The sequence below is a fragment of the Odontesthes bonariensis genome, chromosome 7 (genome assembly GCF_027942865.1).
Source record: "Odontesthes bonariensis isolate fOdoBon6 chromosome 7, fOdoBon6.hap1, whole genome shotgun sequence".
Taxonomy (NCBI): Eukaryota; Metazoa; Chordata; class Actinopteri; order Atheriniformes; family Atherinopsidae; genus Odontesthes; species Odontesthes bonariensis.
In genome coordinates, this window is record NC_134512.1 from 7,564,000 (window position 1) to 7,591,751 (window position 27,752).

Sequence of the window (27,752 nt, forward strand, 5' to 3'; positions counted from 1 at the left end):
GTCTGGCTGTCTGACAAAAGTAACACAAAAAAAATTGTGAGAGAAGCTTTAGTGGAAATTCTGCATCATCAAAATACTTAAACTTTACTGTTTTTAAAACAAGAGGCAAAAAAAAAAATGGAATTCTGCAGCATATACAGAATGTCTAAACCCATTTGAATGTAGTTGAGCTCTTACATTCAGAGTGATTTGATCCCCAAGTACATTATCTGGGTGTGTTTCATACCAAAATTGTATGAAATTGAGCCTCTCAAACTGGACTGCCTAATTTTTACAGACATTTTAAAAGTCCAGTTTTTGTTGGACTAACAAAATACCGGTAATACATTTTTTTCCAGAGTCATGTAAACATGCTAACTAAAAGACACGGGTCTGCTTATGTCTTAATCAAGGTGAGGGAACTCTAGGACAGCCAGCAAATGATACCTCAACAACACTCTCCAGAAGCCTAGAAAAAGCTTTTCCTGTGAAACAGCAGTAAGAATGCTGATGAGCTGAATGGGGTTAGGTGACCATGCTAAAAAAGCTAAAAATAGTTCAATTTTAGCAGTAAAAACTGTTGCTGAAGTCTTGGTTTAAGGAATTTGAAGTTCAAAAGGAAATTAGTGAAACGATTTGAAGCCAATTGAAAAAAGGCAGAACTGTTTAAATGGCTGAAAAAAATAGCATAAGTGTCAGCGAAAAAAAGCTGAAGGGTTAAAAATAAAAAAAGGATTTAAAGCAGAATGAAAATAAGTGAAAAGTCTTGAAATCTTGCTAAATCAGTCTAAAAGGGTGAAATGGAATGGATATGCCAGCTTAATTGGAACCTTAAATTGAATTTTAAAAGTGCAGAAGTGACAGCTGAAGAGCATTTCAACAGAGACGAACAGTTCTCATGAAAAGGGTCAAAGGTTAAATGGATCAACAGAACACTGATGTTAAATGGGAAACAGAAACACACAGAGAAGAAAAAAAGAAATGGTTTGATTTAAAGCAGCTGATTTGAACAATGGGCTGGAACTACATGGGCTCACATTTGACTTCAAGATCGAAGTAATGAAGTCAGCTGAAAAAAATATGTGAAAATGTAGCAGAAAGTTTCAAAAGGCCTGAAAAGTATTTTTGAAAGTAACGGGAGCTAGATGAAGGCAGAAAACTGGAGAGAAGAGACAATGGACTGGAATGAAATAGCTTGAAGTAATGAAGACACCTGAAGATGCCAAAGTAGCAAAAAGATAAGTTGAATTTTATTAGAAAAACATTTGCTGGATTTGCTGGAAGGCTTAGAGGAACGCGGTAATGTAGTTTTTATTTCAATTGAGTAAAAGATTTTTCAAACGGCAGTGAGTTGAACACACTTGAAGCTGTCTGCTGTGTCACACCAAACTTTCCATTGGAGTTAGTGAGAGAATTTAAAAGGTTGCTCTCGCTTCAAGGCTCATAGCTGAAATTCTATAAATGCTCTTTAGTAGTTACATTGGCTGAAAGAGGACAAATTTTCCTACATTTTAAGGTATAATTTGTTTCTGTAAGTTAAACTGTATGAAAGTTAGAGGAATTTGTTTGAATATCAGAAAAAGCTGAAAATGATCAGTGTGCCACTCTGCTGGCTGCTCATTCATAAAAACCAAGAAGGAGCAAAAACTAAAAGTTAAATATTTTAAAAAGAATAAAAGTCAGAAATACCAAAAGATGAACTATACATCTCCTGAACGAGCTGAACGTTTTGAGAACAAACTTATTGAAATTGGTGAAAGTATGTAGTAGTTAAACTTAAATAATAAAGAAAAATAAAGAGAAACAGAAAAACAATAGTGAGAATGCTAATACAGGGAAACAGGAAAACAATAGCGAGATCACAATTATACCCCTGACTCTCACCTCAGAAGACGGCATGGAGCTCCAAGTGCTTGCCACTGGGGATCTGGGATCAAGAGTAGGTTGCTGGGAGTATACCTGCATTTACATTTTTCTTGCAATTAGTGTGATTACTCTTTTAGGTTTACATTGGAGCCAAAAGTAAAATCATGATGCTTCTAGCGTGAAGCTAAGATAAGATGTGGTATAGAGACTTATTCTTGGAGATGAGCCTTCTTTTGGAAGGACTTTTATTGAACGGTCTCTTGGGTTGTTTATTTAACAAATTCTGTGTTTGTGAAGTTGTCATTTATATTTTCTGTACAAATGAGTCAACATTATCAAAGACAATAACTTAGGGATTTTGGTCATGAAAAAAATATTTCAGAATCTGCTCCATCGACAGGTTTTTTCTTTTCATTTTTTGCACACTTTGTGTTAAAAAATTAGTTTGAGGAAACCTTTCAAATTGTTAATGTCATTTCACTGAGTCTGCAAGCAAAAACAAGCACTGTGTAACTGAGGTCACCATCTTAGCGTGTGTGCTATGGTGTGGTTCTGTGTACCATTCTAGGTTTACAACAGTTAATTTATCACTACATGCAGAATAAGTGTTGATCTATTTGCTTTCAGCATCATAACCAGCTAGCAGTGACACCTTTAGTTCAAATAGTGCAGATGAAAAAAAGAAATCTTAAACATATGTATTCATACATAAAGTATATAAAACTTTGATTAAGAAAAGTGCTCACATAGATACGTGCATCTTCTCCAGACAGCAGAAGGTTACAGGGATGAAGATTGTCCTTATTAGCTGTTGGAGATTTGCCCACAGTGAAGCCAGAGGCCACAACCACATCCTGCAAGAAAATACAAGATAAAAAACCAATAAAAAAAAAAATAAAAAAAAAAAAATCAGGCATTATAATTGAACCTGACTAGATTAATAAATATATATAAATCCATCTTCTCAGAGGTAGGAGGACTCAAGCGACAGATGCTGTATCCTTAAAGATGTTATGCAAGATGTTCCAATAAGCTGGTGTGAAAAGCATAACATTGTAAATTTGCTGTCCCCTCAAAATAACCTAAAGATGTAAACCCTGTTGAGCATCTGTGGGGCATCCTCAAAGGGAAGGTGGGGGAGCGCAAGGTCTCCAATATCCACCAGCTCCATGATGTCGTCATGGAGGAGTCGAAGAGGATTCCAGTGGCAACCTGTGAAGCTCTCGTGAACTCCATGCCCAAGAGAGTTAAGACAGCGCTGGAAAATAATGGTGGCCACACAAAATATTGACACTCTGGGCACAATTTTGTGCTTGTCACGGTTTCTTTATAACAAACACCATGTTAGAGTACAGGGGTATTGATAAGTGGACTTTGAATCAAGAAACTAAACTAAATAACTAAAAAAAAAATATTGTATTTGTATTTCAATGAGCAAATATACCTCTTCATTGACATCCTGACTGAAGTTTTTGGCCAGTGCTCCAAACAGGACAACATTAATAGAAGGGTACTGTGATGACACATTCAGCAGGGATTCTTCTTCTGAAAAACAGTTGAAAAACATGATTTTTTTTGTAACTGCAACAAGTTAGTGTGAGGTTTTATTTTAAGGATTAGAATAATGGTGCGATATGTACATGATTGTAAATAGTAAATTTCATCATCAATAACTAAATGGCATTAATTATATATTTTGTTAGCTGCCCGATCAGTTCAATTCCGTTTTATTCATATAGTGCACAATCACAACAAATGTTATCTCAAGGGACTTCAAAGATACAGTCCAAAAAAGTTATTTGTTTTCCATAATATGCCATGTTTCAGACAACTGGAAACAAAAAGATCTAAAATAGATGTTAGTTGTTAATATACTGTGTTTAATCTGTTGAATATGACTGAATGTCAGCATTTTTTTTAAAAGAATAATGCCTCACTTTCATAACCTATTTTACTATCCATCTAAATAATGACAAACAATAGTTTCCTTATTACTGAGCCCCAAAGTTTCATTTTACTCTGACTTCTCAACACCAAACACTCCAAACAGTCCATTCTACTAAATATTCTGAATCGTTTTGAAAAGGGTCACTATCAAACATTTTATTTGTAAAATCCTGGGAGAATGCTGACTGTTGACAGCAGAGTTGATGCGTTGCTGATACAAATCTGAGCCAGCAATGGAGGTTGTCACAGAGCTAAATTAGGGCATGTGTGTAAATGGAAGTTGGCATGGCGGAACACATCACTCTTACCAATGTCGCTTTTGCTGCTCAGCTGATTCCATGATGATGGTTTGCTTTTTGAGCACATACGGATGTGGTGTTTAGCGCTTTTGGTCTGTGTGAATTATCAAAGGGGATGAGCAATGGCTTAAAGACAACAACATTTTTCTAAAAAAAATTTAGGAAAAAGCTAAAAGTGAGAACTCCAATCACCCTCACTTCCCGCAGTCTAGACAAAAAAAAAAAAAGTATATCCCAAGCTCTAAAAAGTAAAACCTCTTTCAACCGTTTGTTCCATGCTTGACAACACATGATCATACACTTTTTTCATAATAAACGTTTTCGCTACATGTAGCATTCTCAAATTAGAATCACTGTCATTCTATATGTATCACAGGATGCCTTCTGTTCTTTTATGTTTTGTGTCAAAACTAATTGACCAAACATGATAATCTAGTTAAAGGAAAACAAAGATAAAAATCAAGCATGAGAACAGAAGCACATTAAATATGTTTGCTGCAAAAATGCATTTCCAAGGTTTCCGAACATTCAAAAACAAGGACTTCTGACGGTTGAAACAATCTCTGAAATTCCAATTTACACCCTGGCAATGCAAATTGAGTTACCTAAATGCTTCCTGTTAACCAGTCCTATGATGTGAAAGTGACTTTTTGGCCCAATTCCCATTTCTATTTTCTACCCCTACCCCTTAGCCCTACCCATTTCTTAGCCCTACCCTTTGGCCCTTCAATTGAAGGGCCAAGGGGTAGGGCTAAGAAATGTCACCCCTTCGAATTGGGACAGCCCTTCGCACTCACGAACGTCATAAGTCCGCGCCATCAGTTGTTACGTAACCAAAAGCGACAGCTTTAGCCAGAAGTCAACAAACATGCCTGCTGCAGTGGTGTTCGCGCTCTCCTGGGCTATTCGGATATTTTTAGAAATATCTGCGTCGAATCGACGGAGTGCCATCAGGCGAAGGCGTCTTCGACATCTGGGAGCATTGCTGGATCTTGTTACGGTATGTAGAATGATAAATTAATGCAAATAAAGCGTGTGAGTGAGCAGCTGACGCTTCCAGAGCCGGCGTGTGAACATGATAATGTATGTGTGTGTTTGAAAGTGTTTCTAACTGTACATTTGTGATATCGTGTAATATAGAAACAATTTGCTTGTCTCGTTGGATTTGCTGATTTATTGATTGGAGTAGTATCCTAACCTGGCTAACCTAGCTGAAAGCATAAGCTAACGTTTAGCCTTTGTTACTCGCCTCGTTCCGTTTGGGATAAACATGCAGCTCGTGCTTTTTTGAAGCGGTTTTTTTTGTACCAGGTTCAGATTTGATGACATAAATAAATGCACTGCATTGTGTGTGCTATCAATGTGTTGGTTTGGGAGGATGAAAGCCTGATCTTTCCATGTTTTTCTTTCCAGCAGACGGGTCATCCTACAAATTATTGCCAATTGGACCACAACATGTACCCCAATTTTTTTGTTATCCCTTGTATAATAAATCTCTTCATACCAATATCCGTTCCAGTCGTTCATATGATGTTGATGTGATAATCATGCTCACAAACCTTTTGTCCTTAATTTCTTTTATTAGGCTCACATTACAGACTGGTAAGGCAGCTTATTTTCAGAAATAACAGCTTAAAGTGTGTGGTGCAAATATGGACAATAAACAGTATGAATATAAACAATATGAACATAAACGGGCAACAGTGCAATCATCGAGAACGAGATGACCGGAGCAGGAACAGCGAAGGTGCATGGCACATCGGAGGTGCTGCATGGGCTCAGTGATGTTCTGGGGGAACAAGACACGACATGACATTATAGCATGCACTTTCATCCATTATAAAAAATTAAAAAAAGGTGTTTCAGAATGCGGTAGTGGTGGCTGTGTGTACAATAGGTGCATGGCGCATCAACTCACCTTAAAGTTTGTCTATCATGCGCTCAAACAGAGCTAAAAAGCGCTCTGTTTTCTGCTCGTGGCGCTTCTGCTCCTTCAGGCTCTCCTGTATCAGGTAATCCATTATGGGATTGGACTTCCTACATCTTTTTGGGGATGGGGATGACTTTAGAAACCAATCTTCGTTTTCGGCGCTAAACCTGATCAGGCTCTTTGTTTGTGCTTGAGTCCCTGTGAATCAGTCACGTATATGAATACTTGTGATAATAGGTAGCGAAATGACGCACACGTCACTCAAAAGGAACTTCTCTATGGTTAACCAACTACATTGCTTGTAAATACTCGAGTTACAATTTCAAAAACGACAACCCTTTCGCAGCACCTTCACATGCATTGACCGATTAATCCATGTAAATAGCGACTTTTCCCATGTGCGTTTATAGCAGAAAACAACTACACATTGCCACCATGTTAAACTCACACAATACACCAGTTATCACAACCTAAAACGGTTAAAACAGTTAAATTATGGCAAAAACAATAGAGCTACTTACATTTGTGTGGTCCTTTCTTTGCTTCTGCCATGTTTAAAAACACTCAAGTTCTCCCGGTAGTCGCGTTGTACTCTGGGAAATATATCATACCCCTTCGAACGGAGTCTGCCTGGCCGAAGCCCTCCGTTTGAAGGGCTACAAAGCCCTTAGCCCTACCCCTCCGCCAACGAGAATTGGGACACCCCTACCCCTACACGTGAACGCGCAAAACGGAGGGGAAGGGGTAAGGGGTAGGGCCAAGGGGTGAAATGGGATTGGGCCTAAATGTACAACTGCATGCTAATAATTGAGCTCCCCTGAGCCTTAAGGCTTTCTACAACTGTTTTAAGTATGGGGGCCTCATGTTTGACCATGCACCTTAAATAATAAAAGAGGCTGTAGTCATCGAATCTGAACATTTCAAACTTCAGAAAATATACACATGTATAAAACTGTGTGCACACCTAATGTCGCGACTGAAGCTGACGTAATCCGAAATTATTGCTAAAAATGCAATTGCTAAAAATAATGGTATAGAATGTGATACATTTTTCTGCTTTAATTTTAAACTGCATTCATTAAAGCTTTTTGTTTTGGTCACTATTTACTTTGCCTTATTTACGTTAGCTCTATTTATTATTTAAATTGAAATATATCTACTTTTTTTTGTTACTCCTGTATTTATTTCTGAACTAATTTCCTTTACATAGTCTTGATCTATTTACCATTTAGTTGCTCAGCACTGCTCACTGGTCTATATAGGGATTATGGGGAATTATTCACTGACTCTGGTCCATTTTTTTTAGCACAAGTTTCTTGTGTTTACTTCGACTCCATCCAATTATTTATTTCTTATTTTCAACAAAATCCTAGTAATTAATTTTATTTACTGAAGTATTTACATTTCTGTTATAACTTCCAGTCTTTCAGACCACAAGAAGGGAAATCTGCTCTATATTTAGACATAAACTATTAGTTTTAAAGATAAGATAAGATAAGAAATCAAGGCTCGTTTTCACACAATGCTACACCAATTAAACACTTTACACTGTAATTTCAACACTGTTTTGCGTGAATGAGAAGTTAGAAAAAAAAATTTAACTTTGAAGCTCAAGAATTATCATTTGGATATGTATTTCTTAATTAATTCAATAAGTTTACAGTCTAAACCGTTAAAAAATTAAAACACTAATCTATGCTACCCAATTTATATTCCAACTTGAAAGATTCACGTTCCAAAATCTCACAACCAGCTAAGAAGTGAAAGTCAAAACAAAATAAAGATTAAGTATTGTGACAGCATGGAATTCAACTTTAAAACAAAAAAAGCAGGTACTTGGACTAAAATAACAAAAGAAAAAAAAAAGAAAAGACAGCTGATACATAAACACATGTTTGTGTGTTACCATGGACAACAATTTTCAGGATGAAGTCATCAGGTGCTATCGCCACCAATGGGCCTTTACGAAGCACTTTACCCTGGAATAGAAAAACATACTGAACTTTAATACACACCAAAAAGAAGTGAGGATAAGTGTCTTAGGGAAATGAGCTACAAGACAATCAGTGGGTTTACATGGCATTGAAAGGATCGGATTATTGACTAAATTACAATAAGACTGAGATATTAAGTTCATGTAGACACCTTAATCTGACAAGAAATTGGATCGGATTGGATTACTCGCGATCGGATTAAGACCCCGAGATAACTCGGTTGAAAATCAAATTAAACGTGCTTGGTGACGGTGAAGCCCCTGGTGAATTAGACTTTGCGTTCTGCGCATGCTCGAGATTTTATCCCAGGGACGTGAACTGGAAGTCAGAAGAGACGATATTACTGTTGTTGTCGCCTCCATCGGAAAGAAAGAAACACCGCGATGGAGAATGCGCCGTTGTGCATCGCGTTTGTGCAATAACCAGCTCATTACGGACAAAATGTACAGGGACGTAGATTCATCTTGCTCTTCGTTCGCCATTTTCTCAAGTACCTGAGTTTGTTGTTGTTGGTGGTGGTGAAGCGGTCAACCGGAAGTGGCTCTATTGGCAATAGTTGAAATGGGTACAGCGCCACCTATCGTATCGGAGTATGACATGATTTGATTCATTCAACACCATATAACCAAGGATAATTACCCTTGCTCAAATAAGGAGCAACTCAGTCTTATTGTAATTTAGTAGCCTGATAAACCAGCCTAAATGGATTGGATGTCTAATTTAGTCTGGCTCCGATGAATGGATACAACAGAACATTGTTGATGAGCACAACCCGTTGTCTTTCAAACCGTGTCTGTGCCTATAGGCCAACGCTCTGACCAATCAGCGCAACTGACTGTGACGTAGTAAGCGAGACAGAAAGCTTTGGTGGGAGGGGACTGTATGTAAACAAATGAAGCAACTTCAGCAAGGCTGAATCAAACGAGCGCTGTTCCATTGCCGCCGCCATCTTTCTTGTTGTGCTTTCGCTTCCACTGCCCAACGTCGCACTGCTCTGTCGTCACTCCCTCAAAACCCCGCCCCAGAACCCTCTGCCCCGCCCGCGTTGATTCAAAACACATCTCTGCGTTGTGATTGGTTTAGTTGCCATCTGCCAGATTCAGGGCAGTATTTTCAAAATGAAAAGTGGTTCGAAGCCAGACCCAACCGCAGGCAAAACATTTTACCGTCCAGCAGTTGGCGCTGGTTTTCCAGGCTAGTAATTTAGCCAATAATCCGATCCTTTCAGTGCCATGTAACCCCACTGAGTAGGTGATTATTCTGTTGCTTTGGTTTTCATAAACATACTCCTGTGCCATTCTATTAAAGAATAATAAAAAAAAAAATAGCATTGCATAAAAAGAAAAAATGAGGCAGATATGAACAGATAGAGGCAACTGACAGATAACTGAAAACGTAAAGACATGGAAGTAAGTGCCACAAAAACAGAAAAATCCTTTAAAGCTGCCGTCGGCAGATTTTCAAAATTCCGAGTCTAAAGTCGGAAAATTTGAACTGATACAACTTTCAGGTCCATCCCCCAACCCCTCCCCCTCTGTGGACGAGGTTGTGCACGTGAGTTCACACCAGTGTGCGTGCACACAAGCTGGGGGCAGACTCACGCTCAGCATGGTTGGTGGCTGTTCTGCTCAGATAATAGATAAATAATAAACCTAACGTGATTGGTTAAAAACAGCCAGGAGCGCTCGATTTTTGCAAGCACGATTACAGGCTTCAGAGGGAGCTACAGAATTCGGGATTTTTCCTAAACAGCTTATTTAATATTCTCCTTTCAGAATCCCATGACAGTTCAAGCTAATATGACTAAAAAAAAGTTGGCGACGGCAGCTTTAACCAAAAGATAGTTGTGAGCAGGTTTTTTTTTTTCTCGTCAATTTGCACTTAAAGTGAAATTTCATAGTTAGTTAATTCATACACTGACTGATGTTTAATGAAGTATGTCCACAACGACCATTCCTAGCCGTTGCAGGACACAGACAATTTTGTAGCAGAATATAATCAAGATTTTATAACCTACACAAAATTGCAGTATAAGATTGTTGTAGTTTTTTGTTTGTTTGTTTTTTGGTGCAGAGGAACAGTAAAGTTGAACAGTTACAACTGCCATAAAACACAATTGAATATGTAGTAGTTACATTATGTTGTACATTAAATTGTTTCTTCAGCCCGTGGTACTTTTCTGTCTTGTCATGCTCTACCTTCCCAAAGCTACCATCAGCAGATATTGTCACACCCATTACGACTGTCAGTCATCCTTTGCTCCTTCAACCATGACTATGTCCGATTGTGGCCAGAAGTTGCTTGACTGTCCAGTCCCGTCTGCTATGGTCAACACCTACCTCTATTGACCTAAGGCACCTGTTCTTCGGCTGCTAATGTTTATTACTTTAGTGTGGCCGAAAAGTTAGATCTGAGTCTACAATTATGACCACAGACTTGTGTAAAGTGTAGAGAAATTACTGATTGATTAAAATGTTAAAAAAAACTCTTTAATCATAATAGACCCTTCAAACAACAAACCTTGACTATTTTGTTGGCGCAGTCCGTGATGCTGCTGATGAGAGCAATGGGAATCCTGGTCAGGTGTACTGGTACATAGGAGCCTGGCCCTTTCCCCTCTGAAAGCACCTGGATGGGCATAATTTTAAGATGACCTATGAGACATTAAGCAAAGAAATTCAGACGTTATTTTTAAAATTTTTATTATTCAAGGATCAATGCTGCAGCCAAAAAGGACAGTGACAGAAAGGAAAATGAAGACGTTTTATTGCTTCTTACTTAATCATATGTGATGTAGGCTTAAAATAAATATAACTATAAATATGCAAATGACTAGGGCAGTAAAGAGTGAATACCACACATGCACATACATGGGGGAGAGGGTTGTTGGGTTAACCTGTCACCAACAAGTTGTTGCAACTTTTACACTTTCTTTCAAATCCTTTTTGTACGCCCCCCCAACCCAAATTAAATAAATCAATGAACACATCACATGATGCTATGTTCCATCACGCACTAGATTGTGTTACAACAACGACAAACCCCATTAGAATAGAACCCTCAAAGGCATGCAATCTCCTTAGGTCATATACAGAGAATATGAATCTATCTGATGTTTGGCGGCTCTCTAATTCTTCAGGTAGAGAATACTCCTTCCATTCCAAAGTACACAATGTCTACACAAGGATAGACTTCTTCCTGGTTGATGGCAAATTGTTGCCCTATTGTTACAATGCCAAATACTACAACATTATTATTTCTGACCATAGTCCAGTGTCATTTGCAATTAACACATTGAATACCGGCGGTTTTTACAGAATTATGTCGTAGAATCCCAGCGTTCTAAACCATTTTTTTGACGTTTTTTATACATTCACAGCATATTATGTGATAGGGCCACTGAAACATGTTATGGCTCGTTTGAAAGCTGAGACTTTAAACTCTTTGTGGGTCAAAACTGCGTGTCTCTAGGTGCCGCCATTAGCGAGCTATCCTTAGCTAAACCAAGGCGGGTATCCACCAAAATCAACAACAAACTGAGATATCGGGGCTTTTGTGAAACGTGCGCTCTTTCAGCCTGTCGCACTTTAGATACTTACATATCCGAGTAAGAGGATTTGCGTCGTGTCGCATGTTGCAAAGCTAACCTGTTCATAAGACCGCCTCCTTAGACTTGTCGCGTGTCTTCTTCTCCTTCTTGTTGTTTGTTTATGTTACTTTACCGTCACCCTCTGGAAACCGACACGTGCGATTGGACAAAATGCGGAAATGCACAACAATCAATGCAGCGTTATCAAAATTGTTCTTGAGTTGACGCAAAGCCATTGGCGTAATGATCAAAATTTCCAGATGATGACACCAGTTTTTGACTGCCATCTATGTCAGTTCTGTTCATCACATAATTACAAAAATCACACAGCATGTGCATTAGAATGTATAGATTCAGAATCCATAAAAAAAAAAAACGTATTTTTACCATGTGGGAGCCAACGCATGGGCAGTAAAAACGTAGTTTTACGTGACTTGGGAGTCAATGTGTTAAGCTCCCTGGGCATTTACCCACACAAAAATCCTGGAGATTCAATCCAGAACTCCTTACAAACCTCAAGTTTTGTGAATACATAGAAACGCACATAAAACTCTTCTTTGAAACTAATGATAAAGATGACATTTCACCCACACTATTGTGGGAGACCTTTAAGGCGTATTTCAGAGGCTGTGTTATCTCTTTTCAATCATCACTTAAAAAGAGTAATGAGGAACGACAAATGGAATTAGAAAAACAAATTAATCAGTTAGACAGAGATAATGCTCAACAACCCTCTTTGTAAAAACACACAAAGATCGCTGCACTGAAATACGAGCTAAATAAAACACTGTCTGCTAAGATTAGCAGAGCCTTTGTCAATCTGTCTTTGTTGACAGGATATGTACCTCAGACTTTTAAGGTTGCTGTAATTAAACCTTTACTTAAAAAACCTACTAAGTGTTGGCTCATTATAGACCTATATCCAATCTCCCTTTTATGTCTAAAGTTCTTGAAAAAATAGTTGCAGCTCAGCTTTGTGATCATTTACACAGAAATAATCTGTTTGAAGAGTTTCAGTCAGGATTCAGAGTGCATCATAGCACAGAAACTGCACTGCTGAAAGTTACCAATGATCTCCTCTTAGCCTCTGATAGCGGACTTGTGTCTGTGCTTGTCCTGTTGGATCTCAGTGCTGCATTTGATACGGTCGATCACAGTATCTTATTACACAGACTTGAACATGTTATAGGGATTAAAGGAACTGCATTAGGCTGGTTTAAATCATATTTATCTGATAGATTTCAGTTTGTTCTTGTAAATGAAGAATCTTCCTCACACACCAGAGTAAGTCATGGAGTTCCCCAGGGTTCTGTGCTTGGACCGATTCTTTTTACTTTATACATGCTTCCATTAGGTAACATTATTAGACAGCATGGCATAAATTTCCATTGCTATGCTGATGATACTCAGCTATACTTATCTATAAAACCAGATGAACCCAATAGGTTGGTCAGACTACAAGCATGTCTTAAAGACATAAAGACCTGGATGACTCAGAACTGTCTGCTGCTAAATTCAGACAAAACTGAAGTCGTTATCTTTGGACCTGAGCGTTTCAGGGAGAAATTGTCTAGCTATATAGTTACTCTAGATGGTATTTCCTTGGCTTCTAGTTCTACAGTGAGGAACCTTGGAGTTATTTTTGACCAGAACTTATCATTTGACTCGCATATAAAACAGGTTTCTAGGACTGCCTTCTTTCACCTTCGTAATATTGTTAAAATCAGGAACATCTTGTCTCAGAGTGATGCAGAAAAACTAATTCATGCATTTGTTACTTCAAGATTGGACTACTGTAATTCTTTATTATTGGGCTGTCCCACATATTCTCTGAAAAGCCTTCAGTTGATCCAAAATGCTGCAGCCAGAGTTTTGACGAGAACTAACAGGAGAGATCATATTTCTCCAGTTTTAGCTTCTCTTCATTGGCTCCCTGTTAAATTCAGAATAGAATTTAAGATTCTTCTCCTTACATATAAAGCTCTTAATGACCGAGCTCCATCATATCTTAAAGATCTCATTGTAAGATATTTTCCTAACAGAGCACTTCGTTCCCAAACTGCAGGTTTACTTGAGGTTCCCAGAGTTTCTAAAAGTAGAATGGGAGGCAGAGCCTTCAGTTATCAGGCCCCTCTATTGTGGAATAAGCTGCCAGTAAATGTCCGGGAAGCAGACACCCTTTCCACTTTTAAGACCAGGCTTAAAACTTTCCTTTTTGATAAAGCTTGTAGTTAGGGATGGCTCAGGTGATCCTGAAACATCCCATAGTTAAGCTGCTATAGGCCTAGACTGCTGGGGGGCCTCATCTGACACACCTTTCCTCACTTTACTCTCTTTATGTATATGTGATATTATTATGGTCATTAACTCGTGTTTCCCTGTTCCAACAGATATCCTTTGAATGGTGTTACAGTGCCGCCGTCGCGGTGGCCCCCTGCCCCCCTCCCCCTCCCCCTCCCCCCCCCTTTCCCCTCCCCCTCCCCCTCCCCCCCCCCCCCCTCCCCCCCCTTTCCCCTCCCCCTCCCCCTTTCTGTCTTCTCAAACCCCAGCTGGTCGAGGCGGATGGCCACCCTTCCTGAGTCTGGTTCTGCCAGAGGTTTCTTCCTGTTAAAAGGGAGTCGTTTCTCTCCACAGTCGCCTCAGGCACGCTCAGGCCGGGAGATTGGACCGAAAAACAAAAGTTTTCAGTGCAATCTGTTGGTTTTCTTAGCTAGGAAATTGTTTTTGAATTGGCTCTATATGAACGAATTGGATTATTTTATGAATTATGATTATTATTAATTAATTGAATTCCAATTGGCTTGAATTGGACTTACTATCTAAGTGCCTTGAGATGACATTTGTTGTATTTGGCGCTATATAAATAAAAATGAATTGAATTGAATTTGTTTTTGCTAAACAAAAACATTTCAAATTTGGTGACAAACCGCATAAATTACTGGCAAGACAATTACGAAAAATTGAAAATGACAGAGCAATTCATAAAATCAATTCAGGAACGGGACCTGCCCTCACTTCACATAAAGACATTAATGACAGATTCATACAATTCTACAAACATTTATACACATCCGAACATAATGCATCGCCGGATGCAGCACAGTCATTTCTGGATAAATGCAACCTTCCATCTTTGATTGCAGCAGAGCGTAAGATCTTAAATGCAGACATCAGCTGTGAGGAGCTACTAGCAACTATTAGACCACTGAACAATGGCAAAACCCCAGGCCCTAACGGGCTCAGTAATGAGGTATACAAAAAATTTGGAGCATTGTTGGTTCCATATTTGCGTGCACTATATACCAGGTCATATGAGGACGGTGTGTTACCGCAAACTTTAAAGCGGTGCAACTTTCAGTAATACGGGGTTTGTTTACCATGCAATACACACCCCAAAGCTGTAGGGGGAGCTCCGTAGAAAATAAGGCGACAGTCTAGCCAGACTGTCGTAAACCCACCAGAGGCAATTTACGGTTTATTTTTCAAGACACTGGCAAAGAGTTGGAGAGCTGTCGAAAGCTAATGGAGAGAGGGTGTGTCTTATCAGGCTACCTGGCTCGGCTCAGAGCCCTTTGTGACCTGCCGTGAAGCAGTAGTTCTCGGCTCTCGTGTGTCGCGAGACTTCCAGAGGCAAACAAAGCACGCGACGCCACAGGCAAAGTTGCAAGCGCTGTTTCGGTCTAGGGCCACCAGATGGAGATGGAAATGTCACCGTTTTCATCAGAATGGGTCAGCCAAGCAATCTGATGATTGCCAAGCAATTTTATGACCATGAAAAAGTTGCATAGTGCTGCTTTAACTGAAGCCACTGTCACCCTACTATTAAAAAAAGGAAAAGCCCCAGAAGAAGTGGGCTCATATAGGCCAATTTCCTTGTTAAATACTGACCAGAAAATTCTAGCTAAGACACTAGCCAAGAGGCTTAATGCCTTCATGGGCAAACTAGTGCATCCGGACCAAACAGGGTTTATCCCAAATAGAAATTCTTTTCACAACCTCAGACGTGTCCTTAATAGGGCTGTCGCAATAACTGCAAAAATGAAATATCGCGATATGATGACGCCCACCGCGCTTCATGATGGGTCACCGCGATCACCGCACGTATTTTCGATAGCGTCCGTGCAGGTTTCAATCTACATGCGCACGGTCCTATTAGCAACATTAAACGTTGGTTTTGCAAAGCTTTGAAACTTACCGAGTGGTCACTGTTGTTCATAGATGTTCCACAAAAAAAATTAGAGCAAAATATGCTTTCCAGCAGAAGTTTGACGATCGTTTTGACGAACTACTTTTTCATCACCGCACGTGACCTGATCTCGCCACAACTTAACACACTTTAGAAAGAGAAAATGGAAGCCGCACTAGTATCGAATGCAAATGTTACTTCACCCCTTTGGGAGCATTTCGGCTTTTAACCAAATGAAAAGGGTGAACCAGCCAATTTAAACGAGGCGATTTGTAAAATCTGCCGAAAAACGGTTCAAGTGAAACGAGGGAACACAACTAATGTAAAGGCTCACCTAGCAAGCTATCATCCGGCTATTGCGGCACGGTTGCCGCCGCCTCCTGCCACACAGAGTCGCGGAGCAGCTCATGTTGGGGCGAGCCGACAACTTGGAGTCGGCGAAGCCTTTGCTCGAGTCGCCAAATACAGCAGCGACAGTGACAGACATAAACGCCTAACAGGTGCTGTTACACGGTATCTGGTTGAGGAGATGGTGCCGTTTGCTACTGTGGTATAATTTTTTGTGTGTGTGAAATTGTAGTGCCTGGTACATCTCACTTTGTATACTTAATTTAAAAAAACAAAACAAAACAGGCACTTGTTTTTTAGTTCATTTCATATTTTATTTGCATTTAAAAGTTCAGCCTTCTCCTGAATTCTGTTTTTAAGTTCAACAAGGACATGCGCGTAACAAGGACATGACCGAGATATAATTTTTTTTTGTTTGTGAAATTGTAGTGCCTGGTACATCTCATTTTGTATACTTAATTTAAAAAAACAACAAAACAGGCACTTGTTTTTTAGTTCATTTCATATTTTATTTGCATTTAAAAGTTCAACTTCAGCCTTCTCCTGAATTCTGTTTTTAAGTTCAATCAGTAAGAGAAACAACTTGCATCTCGCATCTGTGCCGTTACCGCCTTTTGTTCTGCTTTCAATAAAATAAAGTGTTATAAAGTTGCCATGTCTTTTTATAACCTTTTTTAAATGTGTAAGTGCTATGTTTCAGAGGAAATATTGCAATGAGTTTAGTAATTTAGTAATTAACAAACGAATTTGCTAGATAGATAGATGAAAAAAAAAGATGGCGCAATAATATCGCATATCGCAATATTGAGCCGCCCTGACTCACCGCAGGGGGAATTCCTCAACCGCGACAGCCCTAGTCCTATGCATTATGCACATCCATATCCTAGTATTGTATGCATATCCTAGTATTATGCACTGTAATAGGCCACCCACACAAGACCTTGTCATCCTTAGCCTAGATGCCGAGAAGGCATTTGACCGGGTGGAATGGCCCTACCTCTTTGCGATACATGGCTATGAAACAGAATGCACTAGGAACAAGATCTCTTTGTACGCAGATGACATATTGTTATATATTACAGAACCCTCAATAACTATCCCTTCAATATTGGAGGTGGTTGGCTCTTTTGGAGTTTTCTCTGGATACAGGATTAATTGGGGTAAAAGTGAGTTGTTACCAATACAATTGGGAGATCAGGAGTGGCTCAAACAGCTTCCTTTGCGTGTAGTCCAGGACAATTTAACTTACTTAGGAGTGACAATCACCAAGAACTATAGCACCCTTTATAAGGCCAATTTCCCAGCCTTGCTAAGAAAACTGGAGCACAACATTCAATTTTGGAGAACGCTACCAATTTCCCTTCTGGGAAGAGTCAATGCCATTAAAATGATTTTTCTCCCTCAGATACTCTACCTTTTTCAAAACCTACCCATATTCCTCACTAAATCTTTCTTTAAGAAGCTAGACTCCATTATTCTTCCCTTTATATGGAACTATAAAGCATATAGAATTAAAAAAGAACACCTCTGTAAACATAAATCTGTTGGAGGGCTAGCTTTACCCGACTTCAAGCATTACTATTGGGCTGCTGGGTTGCGCTCTATCGCACACTGGTTGGAGGACGCTCCTTTGCCTTTCAATGGGCTAGAGATGGAGCGTGAAGACTGTTTACCATATTCAATAAGAGCAATTATATTAGCACCTGTGAAGATCAACAGAACATGTTACAAGAATAACCCTATCATTCATGACACTGTCAGGACATGGAAACAACTGAAAAAGCATCTCAACCTTAGTGTGCTGTCCAATTGCAGCCAACCCCACCTTTATCCCCTCCACCTTGGATGGAGCATTCAATGTGTAGAGGGAGTTGGGGATAGGAAACATTGGGGATCTGTACATTAGGGGCACATTTGCCTCTTTTCAACAATTCCAGGAGAAATTTAAATTACCAAATAATAATTTCTTCAGATATCTCCAGATTAGGAAATATGTTAAAACATATCTTCCTAACTTTGAGACGGTAACACCAAATGCTTTGGAGATCTCCATTAAAATGTTTGCCAGGTCACACTCCATGATCTCTCAACTGTATGACACATTCCTGAGCATGTGTTCACCCAAAACGAACGCCCTAAAGGACAAATGGGAAACAGAACTTGGAACCGAAATATCTCAATTTGTGTGGGAATAATGCCTTGAACACATGTACATGACTGTTCCATTAACACCCGACACTGTTTGATACAATTTAAAATTCTACATAGGTTACATTACTCCAAGGCCAAGTTGCATAAAATACTCCCAGACGTATCGCCACTGTGCGAGAAATGTGAATGCGCAGAGGCTACCTTATCACACAGTTATGCCATATGCCATAAACTACAAAAATATTGGGGTGACATATTTCATTTTCTGTCTAGGATTCTGGAAGTCCAGATAATCCCAGACCCTGTTTTGATCATTTTGGGAATATCTGATGAGCTCTTAAAGCTGAATGTAGCACAACAGCGTCTACTGTCATATGGTGTTATAACTGCCAAGAAACTGATCCCTCTACATTGGAAGGGAAAATAAGTGCCCTCATTTAAACACTGGTTATCAGACCTGACCAATACCCTCCACCTGGAGAGAATCAGATTCATCCTAAAAGATAAGTTGAGGGAGTTTGAAAAAAATTTGGGAACCACTGGTCTCTTACCTTGATTCAATAACTGACTAACATGACCAACTGCGGGGCACTCCTGGGGGAGGTGGAGGGGGGTGGGACTTGGGTTTGGGAGGGGGTGGGGGGCTTGTCCTTTATGTCTTGTAGGTCTTGTATTTCATGTTTAATTTCTTACAGCGGACCACTACTGTTTATTGTCTTTTATTTTCAGTATTATTATTATTATTGTGTTAACGCTATTGTTTATGTTTTTATTATTTTTATTTCTATTATAGATATTGTCACAATGCCTTTTTTGTTGTTATGTATACAGATTTTTCTTAAAAGAAACATGTTAATGTCAGACCAAGTGCCTTGTTGAAAGAAATGTTTCACAATAAATATATTTGAAAACAACAACGACAAACCCTGGTTCACAGCCAAACTCAGAAGGTTATGGTTGGATAAGGAAGAGGCCTTCAGGAGTGTGGACAAAGATAGATTCAAAGAGGCAAAGTACACGTTTAGCAAGGCGGTGAAAGAGGCTAAACGACTGTACTCTGAGAAGCTGCAACACCAGTTCTGATCCAGGCAGATCCTGTCAAACATCTATAACCAAGTGCTAGAATTGATTTGTAACCTTGCACATCTAATTATAATGATCATTTGGTCAACTTGCCATTAACACAAAAATAGATGCATATTTTGTGAATGTCAGGTTGTCATGACAAAGATATTTTCTGGTAATGTCACTTTGATTAATGTCAAGTTGTCATTATAAAAAAGAATAGGGATGTCCCGATCCGATCACGTGGTTTCTGACTCGATCGGAATCGGACGTTTCATCCCAATCAGGGATCGGATATATTTACGTATATTTATTCTCATTATTTTTTTAATCAGAACTATAATATTTCAAAACAAATGGGAAAAAATAACAGCTTAGTATTTACTGTTATGTGGTGGTACAGAGTCAGACTGTCTCAACCATAGACAATATATACGTAGACACCCGACGTTGCCTATTGGAGCTGCCCATTGGAGCTGACGTATCACCGTGGCCGCAATCTTGGTTGGGTATTCAATGCCCCCACATTGCATTTATTTCGACTGAGGAAGGTGTATATCCCCAACTACTAGAGGTGGGGAAAATTTCCGATTTTTAGATTAATCTAGATTCGGCCGTGGAAGAATCGAGAACGATTCACAAACATCCAAATTCCGATTATTCAAATATGCCAAGTAAAGCGGAACTAATACAGTAAGTACGGTCTTCGAGATACTACAGCGAACGGACCGAGAGCACACATCCACTGCACACGCCCCCAGAAAACAAAAACAACAAGCATGGCTGAGGTAACCAACCCACCTCGTCGTGAGATCCGACCTGCTCCTAAACATTTAAAAGCAGATGTGTGGAATAATTTTGGATTCTACAACGTTGATGGAGGAAAAGAATTGGACAAAAGCTACGTTGTGTGCAAGATTTGTCGCGCTAAGATAAAATACTTTAGCAACACAACGAACATCAGAAGTCACACAGCACGATTCCACCCGACGGAGGAGGTGGGAAAGCCGGCTGCTGTTGCTACTAGCAGCCAGAGAACAATTGAGGACGCTCTGAGTAAGCTGCCACCCACATCAGAAAAAAGGCGAATTAAGAAAGGCATCGCGGAATTCATAGCCATGGGTTTGCAACCTTACTAGGTTGTAGAAAATTGGGGATTTCGGCGAATGATGGAAGCAACGGAGCCGAGGTACGTCATCCCATCCCGACGCTATTTCACCGACACGGCCATCCCGGCACTCTACAAGCAGACTAAAGCAGAAATCACATCATCGCTGTTGAATGCAGACCGAGTCGCCGTTACATGCGATGCGTGGACATCTGTAGCCACCGAATCATTCGTTACTATTACTGCGCATTTCATAACTAATGAGTGGGAGCTGAAAGCACACGTGCTTCAAACAAGAGCAAAGCAAAGCACCTTGAGCTGTACACTAAGGTTCAAATGTTCATGAATTTTCATTGGATATTTCCATAAAGGTTAATAAAATATAATGGAAATGAATTCAACTCTTTCTTTCTTATTACAAATGCACTGTTTTTTTTAACTGCAATTGATGAATGCTCATTCAGTGAGACAAAAAGAAATGTGGAAAAAGTGCATCAAAACTTGAGATTTCAAGAGGTGACAAGGACATCGCTAACATCCTTGATGAGAACAGGAACAGACTCACACCTGACAAGGTAGAGATGTAGGTTTTCATCAAGAAAATTTCCTTCTGTGAAGCCAGAGGAGGAGAGTGAGAATTAGGAGTGCAGTTCCAAAAAGCACATTACTGGCCTTACTTTATAACACTGTGGCACTTTTATTTGCTTATTTGTTTACATGCCTACCAGGTATATCAAGTTGAGCTGCTGCTCGTTTTTATATTAGACATTGTTGCACTAAACTACAATGTGAAGAATTAGTTTAATACTTGATTAATTAAATGATTAAATTAATAAAACTAATAAACCATTCAAACGATAAAACTAATTAAATTAGTTAAATGATAAAAAAAAGAAAAAAAAAAAAATCAGGGACATCCTGGATCTGTTCTTCTGATTGGTATCGGCAGATACTCAAAATCAAATGACTCGGGGGCAAAAAAACCTGTTCGGGACATACCTAAAAGAGAACCCAAACAATGTCAACTTGTCATTACAAAAACCGAATGACATTGAATGGTAGCAGTCATAAACGTTTATGACATTGACATAATGTTTATAACACGTTCATGACTGTGTCATGTAACAGCTATGACAGTGTTATATCACTATTAAGGCGATACTTTCAAGTGTTACCGATTTTTTTTTATCTAACATAATAAGCAAGATGACATTTATGTAACGACAATTAACTAAACTTTTAAATTGATTTGATTTCAGAACTGATAATACTAGACCTCTTCCATACCACAATTTTTTTTGTGGCTGCTGCTTCCTGCTTCTGAAGAGTGCAGACGTGTCTCTGCTTCCTCCTGCTGCTTATCGCTTTATTTGCTTTTGAATAATTTTACTTCTTTCCACAAGTCTTGAAAATAATTTTCTTCTTTTTCTTTTAAGTGAACCAAGACTTTTTTTAATCATTTTTATTCTTTTTACAACTTATCTGACGAGCCAGCAACTACAATCCTTTCAACATGCCCTGTGAAAGCTGTCGGATATATCAACAAGAAAGGATTTTTGCCTTAGAAACTGAAATGGGACTTCATGAAACGCTCCCAATGGAATCCAGTGGTAAGAAGTCCACATTTACTTCCATAGGAAAGGGTGAAAAAACTGCTACCTCCAACTTAAAGCTAAATGATACTGTGTCTTTTCCAAGACTCTGTAAAGACACTTATAATGGACTTGGTGCTAAGCCGAAGAATCGTCAAACTGTTGGTATCAACAGAGGATATGTAACATCACCCGGAATAAAGTTAACAAACAGACAGAGAGACGGTACAAAGCAGCAGATGGACAGAGAAACTGTGCCGAGTGTTAAGGTCAAAGATACTCTTGTGCTTATTAGCCATATCTAATATAAACATAAACAGAATGGTTACATGCAGCTATCCAAGTGCCACTGTCTCTGACATCACAAGATTACTACCAGAGGTACTGGCAAAACACCAAGGGGTGAAACAGCTGATTGTGCACGTTGGTCCAGTGGACATCAGAGAGAATCAGTCTGAAATCTTAAAAAAAGACTTTGAGAAACTATTTGAGAGTCTTGATAAAGTGGCGATACCAACATTCATAAGTGGACCTCTCCCAAACATCGACAGGAGGATCAACAAATTCAGCCGGCTGCTTCAGTTGAACACATGGCAGTCCAAAGTCTGTGAGTCCAGAGGACTGCATTTCATTGAGAACTTTAATCTTTTCTGGCAAAGAGATGATCTTGCATCCTTTGATCGTGCACCAAGGGAACTCCAATAACTAAGTGATACACGTTTGGCCTGAAGGCACATAGCATGTCACAATGTTAAAGGACAAGACCGTTTTTTTGACATTGGGCCCTTATACAGGCACAAACTATGCTGTTTATAATTTATTAATTACTGTACACTAGCACTGATAACGTGGAGGTGCATCGCTTACTTAAAAAAATCCGGGTTACTGTCATTTTGAATTTTTGTCGTAAAGTCTGTGTGTGTTTGTCTGTGGGCTGTCTGTGGTAGTAGCACGATGATGACGTCAGTAACACCCACTTTACGACAAAAATTCAAAATTACAGTAACCCGGATTTTTTTAAGTAAGCGACGCACCTCCACGTTATCAGTGCTAGTGTACAGTAATTAATAAATTATAAACAGCATAGTTTGTGCCTGTATAACATTGCCCATAGGAAACCGTTTCATGGCCGAATATCTCAAGAGAGCAGCCAGACGCCTCTCGAATATCTTCGGAACAGCTCCAAATTACCAACAACAAGCAGGGGTGAGTAGAACATCATGTTATAATGTGAAATCAAGGGCCCAATGTCAAAAAAACGGTCTTCTCCTTTAAGGACAAGTTTCCTGCAATAGTACAGGTGCTTGAAGAAATCGCATCTGAGAACCATCCACAGAGAGATCTCTTGTTCTGTTCAGAAAGGTCCGGAGTGACTCCAAATTTTTATCAGACATGCTCCAGTCTAAAACAGTGGACTATGCTAAGGCTGTTGAACTTATTGAAGCACTTAAAACACTGGTCCAGTACCGCAGTCAAGCCTCTTTTGAGGAAATGTGGAGTGAATCACTTGATTTATGTCGACGAGGTAACATTGATACTGCTTCAGGATACTGTCATCCACTCCACCTTGGGACAACATGTAGTTCCAGATAGCAAACACACTTTTTGTGTCTCTGTGTACTATCCGGTTCTGGATAACATGATTGGAGAAAGAGGAAGAAGAATTTCTAACACAAATTGTAACATTATGCAGGGTGTCCAGGCACTAAATCCGTCAAGTTCATTTTTTTTTATTTATATAGCGCCAAAAACAACAAATGTCATCTCAAGGCACTTATATAGTAAGTCCAATTCAAGCCAATTGGAATTCAAGTCCAACTTTATTGAGAGAAGAGGCTGTTCTGTTATTGGCTCAAGCTTATGATTCAAATATTGAGGATCTCAAACATGAGTTACATCAGACGAGGAGAGTACTAGACAGAATAAAGGGCGAAAAGGAGTGTCCTACCACTCTAATGGAGTTTTTTGGATCCATACCAGGATGTTTTTTATGAGTTATTCAGATTGGTAAAACAACTACTATTTTACACAATCTGCAAAAAAGCATTAGATCTAGATAAGTTTGTGAAGCGTTATGCTGAGCAACATGGAATTGAACAGCATTCAGCTGTTATAGGCATGACAACTTCATGTTATGCTCACTGGTGAGCCTTTACAAAGCTGTTAAAATGATGACCTCAACAGAATCTGCAAATTTCTGTATTTATATCTTCGTTATGGCAACTGAGAAAATCCAATATCACCTTTAATAAAACCTAAAGTGTGAGAAAAAAAAGCTTAAAATGTGTGTAAATGGGGCGGTCGGGGGCGTAGTGGGTTAAGCAGCCGCCCCATGTACAGAGGCTACAGTCCTCACTGCAGCTGGCCCCGGTTCGACTCCCGCACTGAGCGGCCCTGTGCTGCGTGTCTTTCCCCTCTCTCTGCCCCCTGCTTCCTGTCTCTCTCCAACTGTCCTAACATTAAAGGAATAAAAAGCCCCAAAAAATACTTTAAAAAAATAAATAAAATGTGTGTAAATGGTGTAAATACGGCTGAACATGAAGCAGTGATGTTGTTATTTAATGTCTCTTTTATACATTATAAAACTGTCCAGAAGCAAAGTTTGTCTGTATGAGTTTGTAAATGGCAGCCCGTGCCCTTGCGTAGTGTGTACATTTTTCATCAAACTGTGATTAGCCTAAATTCAGTACATATACATCTGCCATATGTTGCCACCAATGTTCCGTCTAATTTTTCATGTGTCTGGGCAAACACACAAACTCCCTGAGCACACTGAGGACCACTGTGAGCAACATCAGATGTGCATGCTGTGGCCACACACCAGTATCACACCTGTTCAAAACCTTGGATCACAGCAAGTTACATGGCTTATTAAAAGAATCAAATCCCAGCAGCAATTTTCATTAGTTTACATTTAATATAAGTGATTTGGCCCACTTAAAAAAGAAAAAGACAAAAATCTTGTTGTTCATGAGATGTGTAGTATGTTATATGTGAGAGTCATGCTTGCAGCCTGCATGTTTTGAAGAGTAGACCTTTCTCACTCAAAAAAGAAAAAAATATCAGCCAGTTTCACCGCTTGTTCTTCTGTTTGCACATACTCGGACAGCCATTCCATCCTAAAAGAACCGCATTTCTTTTTTACTTTGGCTTGGTGAGTGGATGTGTCGCTGGCGCTGCGGGGTTGCGTCTCTAACTCCACCGCACTGTTGTTAGCTAGCTAACCTGCACGGCGCGTATGGGCAGGGCACATATGCAAGCACTATCAATGCTCTGATTGGCTGCATAGCGTAAGTAAACTCGTATCATTGGCTGAAAACCTGTCACTCATTGCTTTACATTGAAAAATGGTACAGAAAAACATTACGCCTGGTATTAGATATTAATTAATACGTTTATGGTGAATTTTATTTTATGCGCTGCATAGATTTTCTTGTGCGCTGAGAATATGCAAGCAGTGTGCGATTGCGCAGGCGCGCAGCTTAAGGCGGTAGCATGGTTGCCGCGTCTGTCACGGCGGTGTCGCACCGTGACGTCAAAATGACGTTTCAGGCCTGGCGCTTCCCTTGAAAAGACGGCGCAGCGCGTTGTCGTGCACCAGTCGATTTTTGTAACTTGGCGGCGCCGAGCACAACGAACCGGATGGACTGTTGTGAGACCAGGCTCAGTGAGGAGGTGCGTTTGTACAGGCAGCTGTACGAAACTGCAGTGAAACAGCACAGGGAGCACGTAAACTCCCCAAACTGATGCACAGAGATTGGCAGAACTTTGGGAGAGTGAGAGTTCTGTAAGAATGTGTGGAAGAAGCTACGGGACAGATACGTGAAGGAAAAGAAGAGGGCAGAGACTCTGTTGATGCCGGGGGCTTCAAACCTTCACCTCTTTTAACTGAATTAAAAAATTAAAATGATCCGAAAACTGCAGCAGTATCATTAATTACAGTAGTCCTGCTCTTGACAGCGGCATTGTTTTCTTCTCCACTTTCGTGGTTGTAGAGTAGAGGTAACCTTCACGTAGCAGCGCCAGAAAATTGCAACTACTGGCGCGCAACGACTTGCGCCACTATATAGGGTCCTATGGCGGGCACGAACTTGTGACGTCATCAACACCGCTCGCGCGAGCAGACGCGGCAACCATGCTAGAGCCTCAGAGGGAACATTGGTTGCCACCCCTCAAAAATTCCTGCTCCCCTCTCGCAACCCCATAAATATTTTTCTAGATCCGCCCCTGCGGAGTAATAAGGAAATAACTGGAAAAGCGATGGCATAGCTCTCATATTATCAGCTTTCTTCACTTCAGGAATCGATTCAGTTTGCGTGCAGTACTTGTAGCTTCATGTTCGGCTAACATCACAGGAAGTTCATTCTAGTTAACGAACACAATCAGGGAGTTAGCCACCCGAGTTGTCTCGAAAACATAGTCGTTTTAACAATTAACATACACTTACATCGCTTTCACTCAGTCTATACATTACTGAAATGTTCTTTCGTTCGTTCAAGAAACATTTACCCGAACTTAATTAAAAAAAATCTTTTAGTTTTATGGTGATTGCTTCTCGGTTACAAACACAGTAAATAGTGGATAGTTAACACGACTTTGTCAGTATATCGACAGTGTTGTTCATTTCGGCTAACACAGGGTAAATAATACATTATATAACTTCCTAAATACTTCAACATTATTCTGACGGCAAGGAGTAGTGTGTTGTGCTATGTGGCGTCTGAGAAGAATGTTAGATCCAACAAACCAAACAGACGTATTTAGATTCAGAAAATAGTTCAAATGCAAATTTGGTTGTAGGCCGTAACGAAGACTTGAACGTCAACTATATTATAAAAGCAAAACTTACACTGTATTCGTTATACGCGTTTACCAGTTAGTAACTCAAATTAAAATATTAATATTTTCAGATTGACCATCGCGACACACGCTGTCTAAAAGGCAGTCTTTGAGTGGCGTCAGACTAATCGGAGCAAAATGATAAAAGTAATGATCATAAAACTGCAAAAAACATTTTATATGGATATAATAATAAAAAAAAGATCACAACTAGTCTTTAACAATCATACAAGCATGTTAACGTGAAAAGAAAAGCGGAGAACTTACGGCAGCAGTAAAGTTCCTTGATTTTCCCTCGCTTGGTTTCGAAATGACAAGCAACTGCTATGACGCGCATGCGTATACAAATCCCAACGCCGTACCAGAGAGTCTCTATTATCACAGCCCTTTTACAGACAGCCGTTCCACTTCCTATTCGCCCCATTATAAAAAATGTGGCTGCAGTTCAGTTGATTTTCTCTGGGGGCGCTGGCGAGCGAGTGCAGAATGACCATTTTCCATAGGGCTGGTGCTAATAACTCAAAAAATGTCCCCGCTAGCGGCTGAAACCTGAAAATAATACTGTAATTTTTGACAGAGGGATGTGGATTTATATAGAAAGTACAATAACCTGGGAGTTATAGCTTTCTGTTTTCTTACAGGTCTGGCATTTGCGAGTCAGTATCTGCTAGCATCTAGCTAACGGAATCTGAAGAACGCACGGCTGATTACGACCGGCTGCTTTACGGCACTCGTCCACTGTGCCAGAGTGCTAACCTGGTGCCGCTAACAACAACCAAAGCTAAACCAGAGGCTAGTCAGAGAGTATGTAAAAGGGCTGTGCTGAAATCTGTAACTATTTGAGCTAACCCCTCTCTGC

General features: G+C 39.7%; 1 protein-coding gene across 2 annotated transcripts in view; it reads right to left on the minus strand.

Moving 5' to 3' along the window:
* pot1 (protection of telomeres 1 homolog) overlaps window positions 1–27,725 on the minus strand; it is a 106,518-nt gene extending 78,793 nt beyond the window's left edge. The window contains exons 1-6 of one of the 2 annotated variants that reach the window (XR_012769997.1): window positions 27,161–27,723; window positions 10,536–10,669; window positions 7,928–8,000; window positions 3,290–3,390; window positions 2,592–2,699; window positions 1,864–1,938 (exon numbers count right to left, since the gene is read on the minus strand). Coding sequence is in view for 1 of the 2 variants with exons in the window: in XM_075469315.1 (XP_075325430.1) it covers window positions 1,864–1,938; window positions 2,592–2,699; window positions 3,290–3,390; window positions 7,928–8,000; window positions 10,536–10,669; window positions 27,161–27,317 (648 nt within the window). In the remaining variant the exon portion in view is untranslated. Of the gene's footprint in view, window positions 1–1,863; window positions 1,939–2,591; window positions 2,700–3,289; window positions 3,391–7,927; window positions 8,001–10,535; window positions 10,670–27,160 lie in introns of both variants that reach the window. The other variant, XM_075469315.1, reaches the window with a different exon arrangement.
* Window positions 27,726–27,752: the final 27 nt, after the last annotated feature.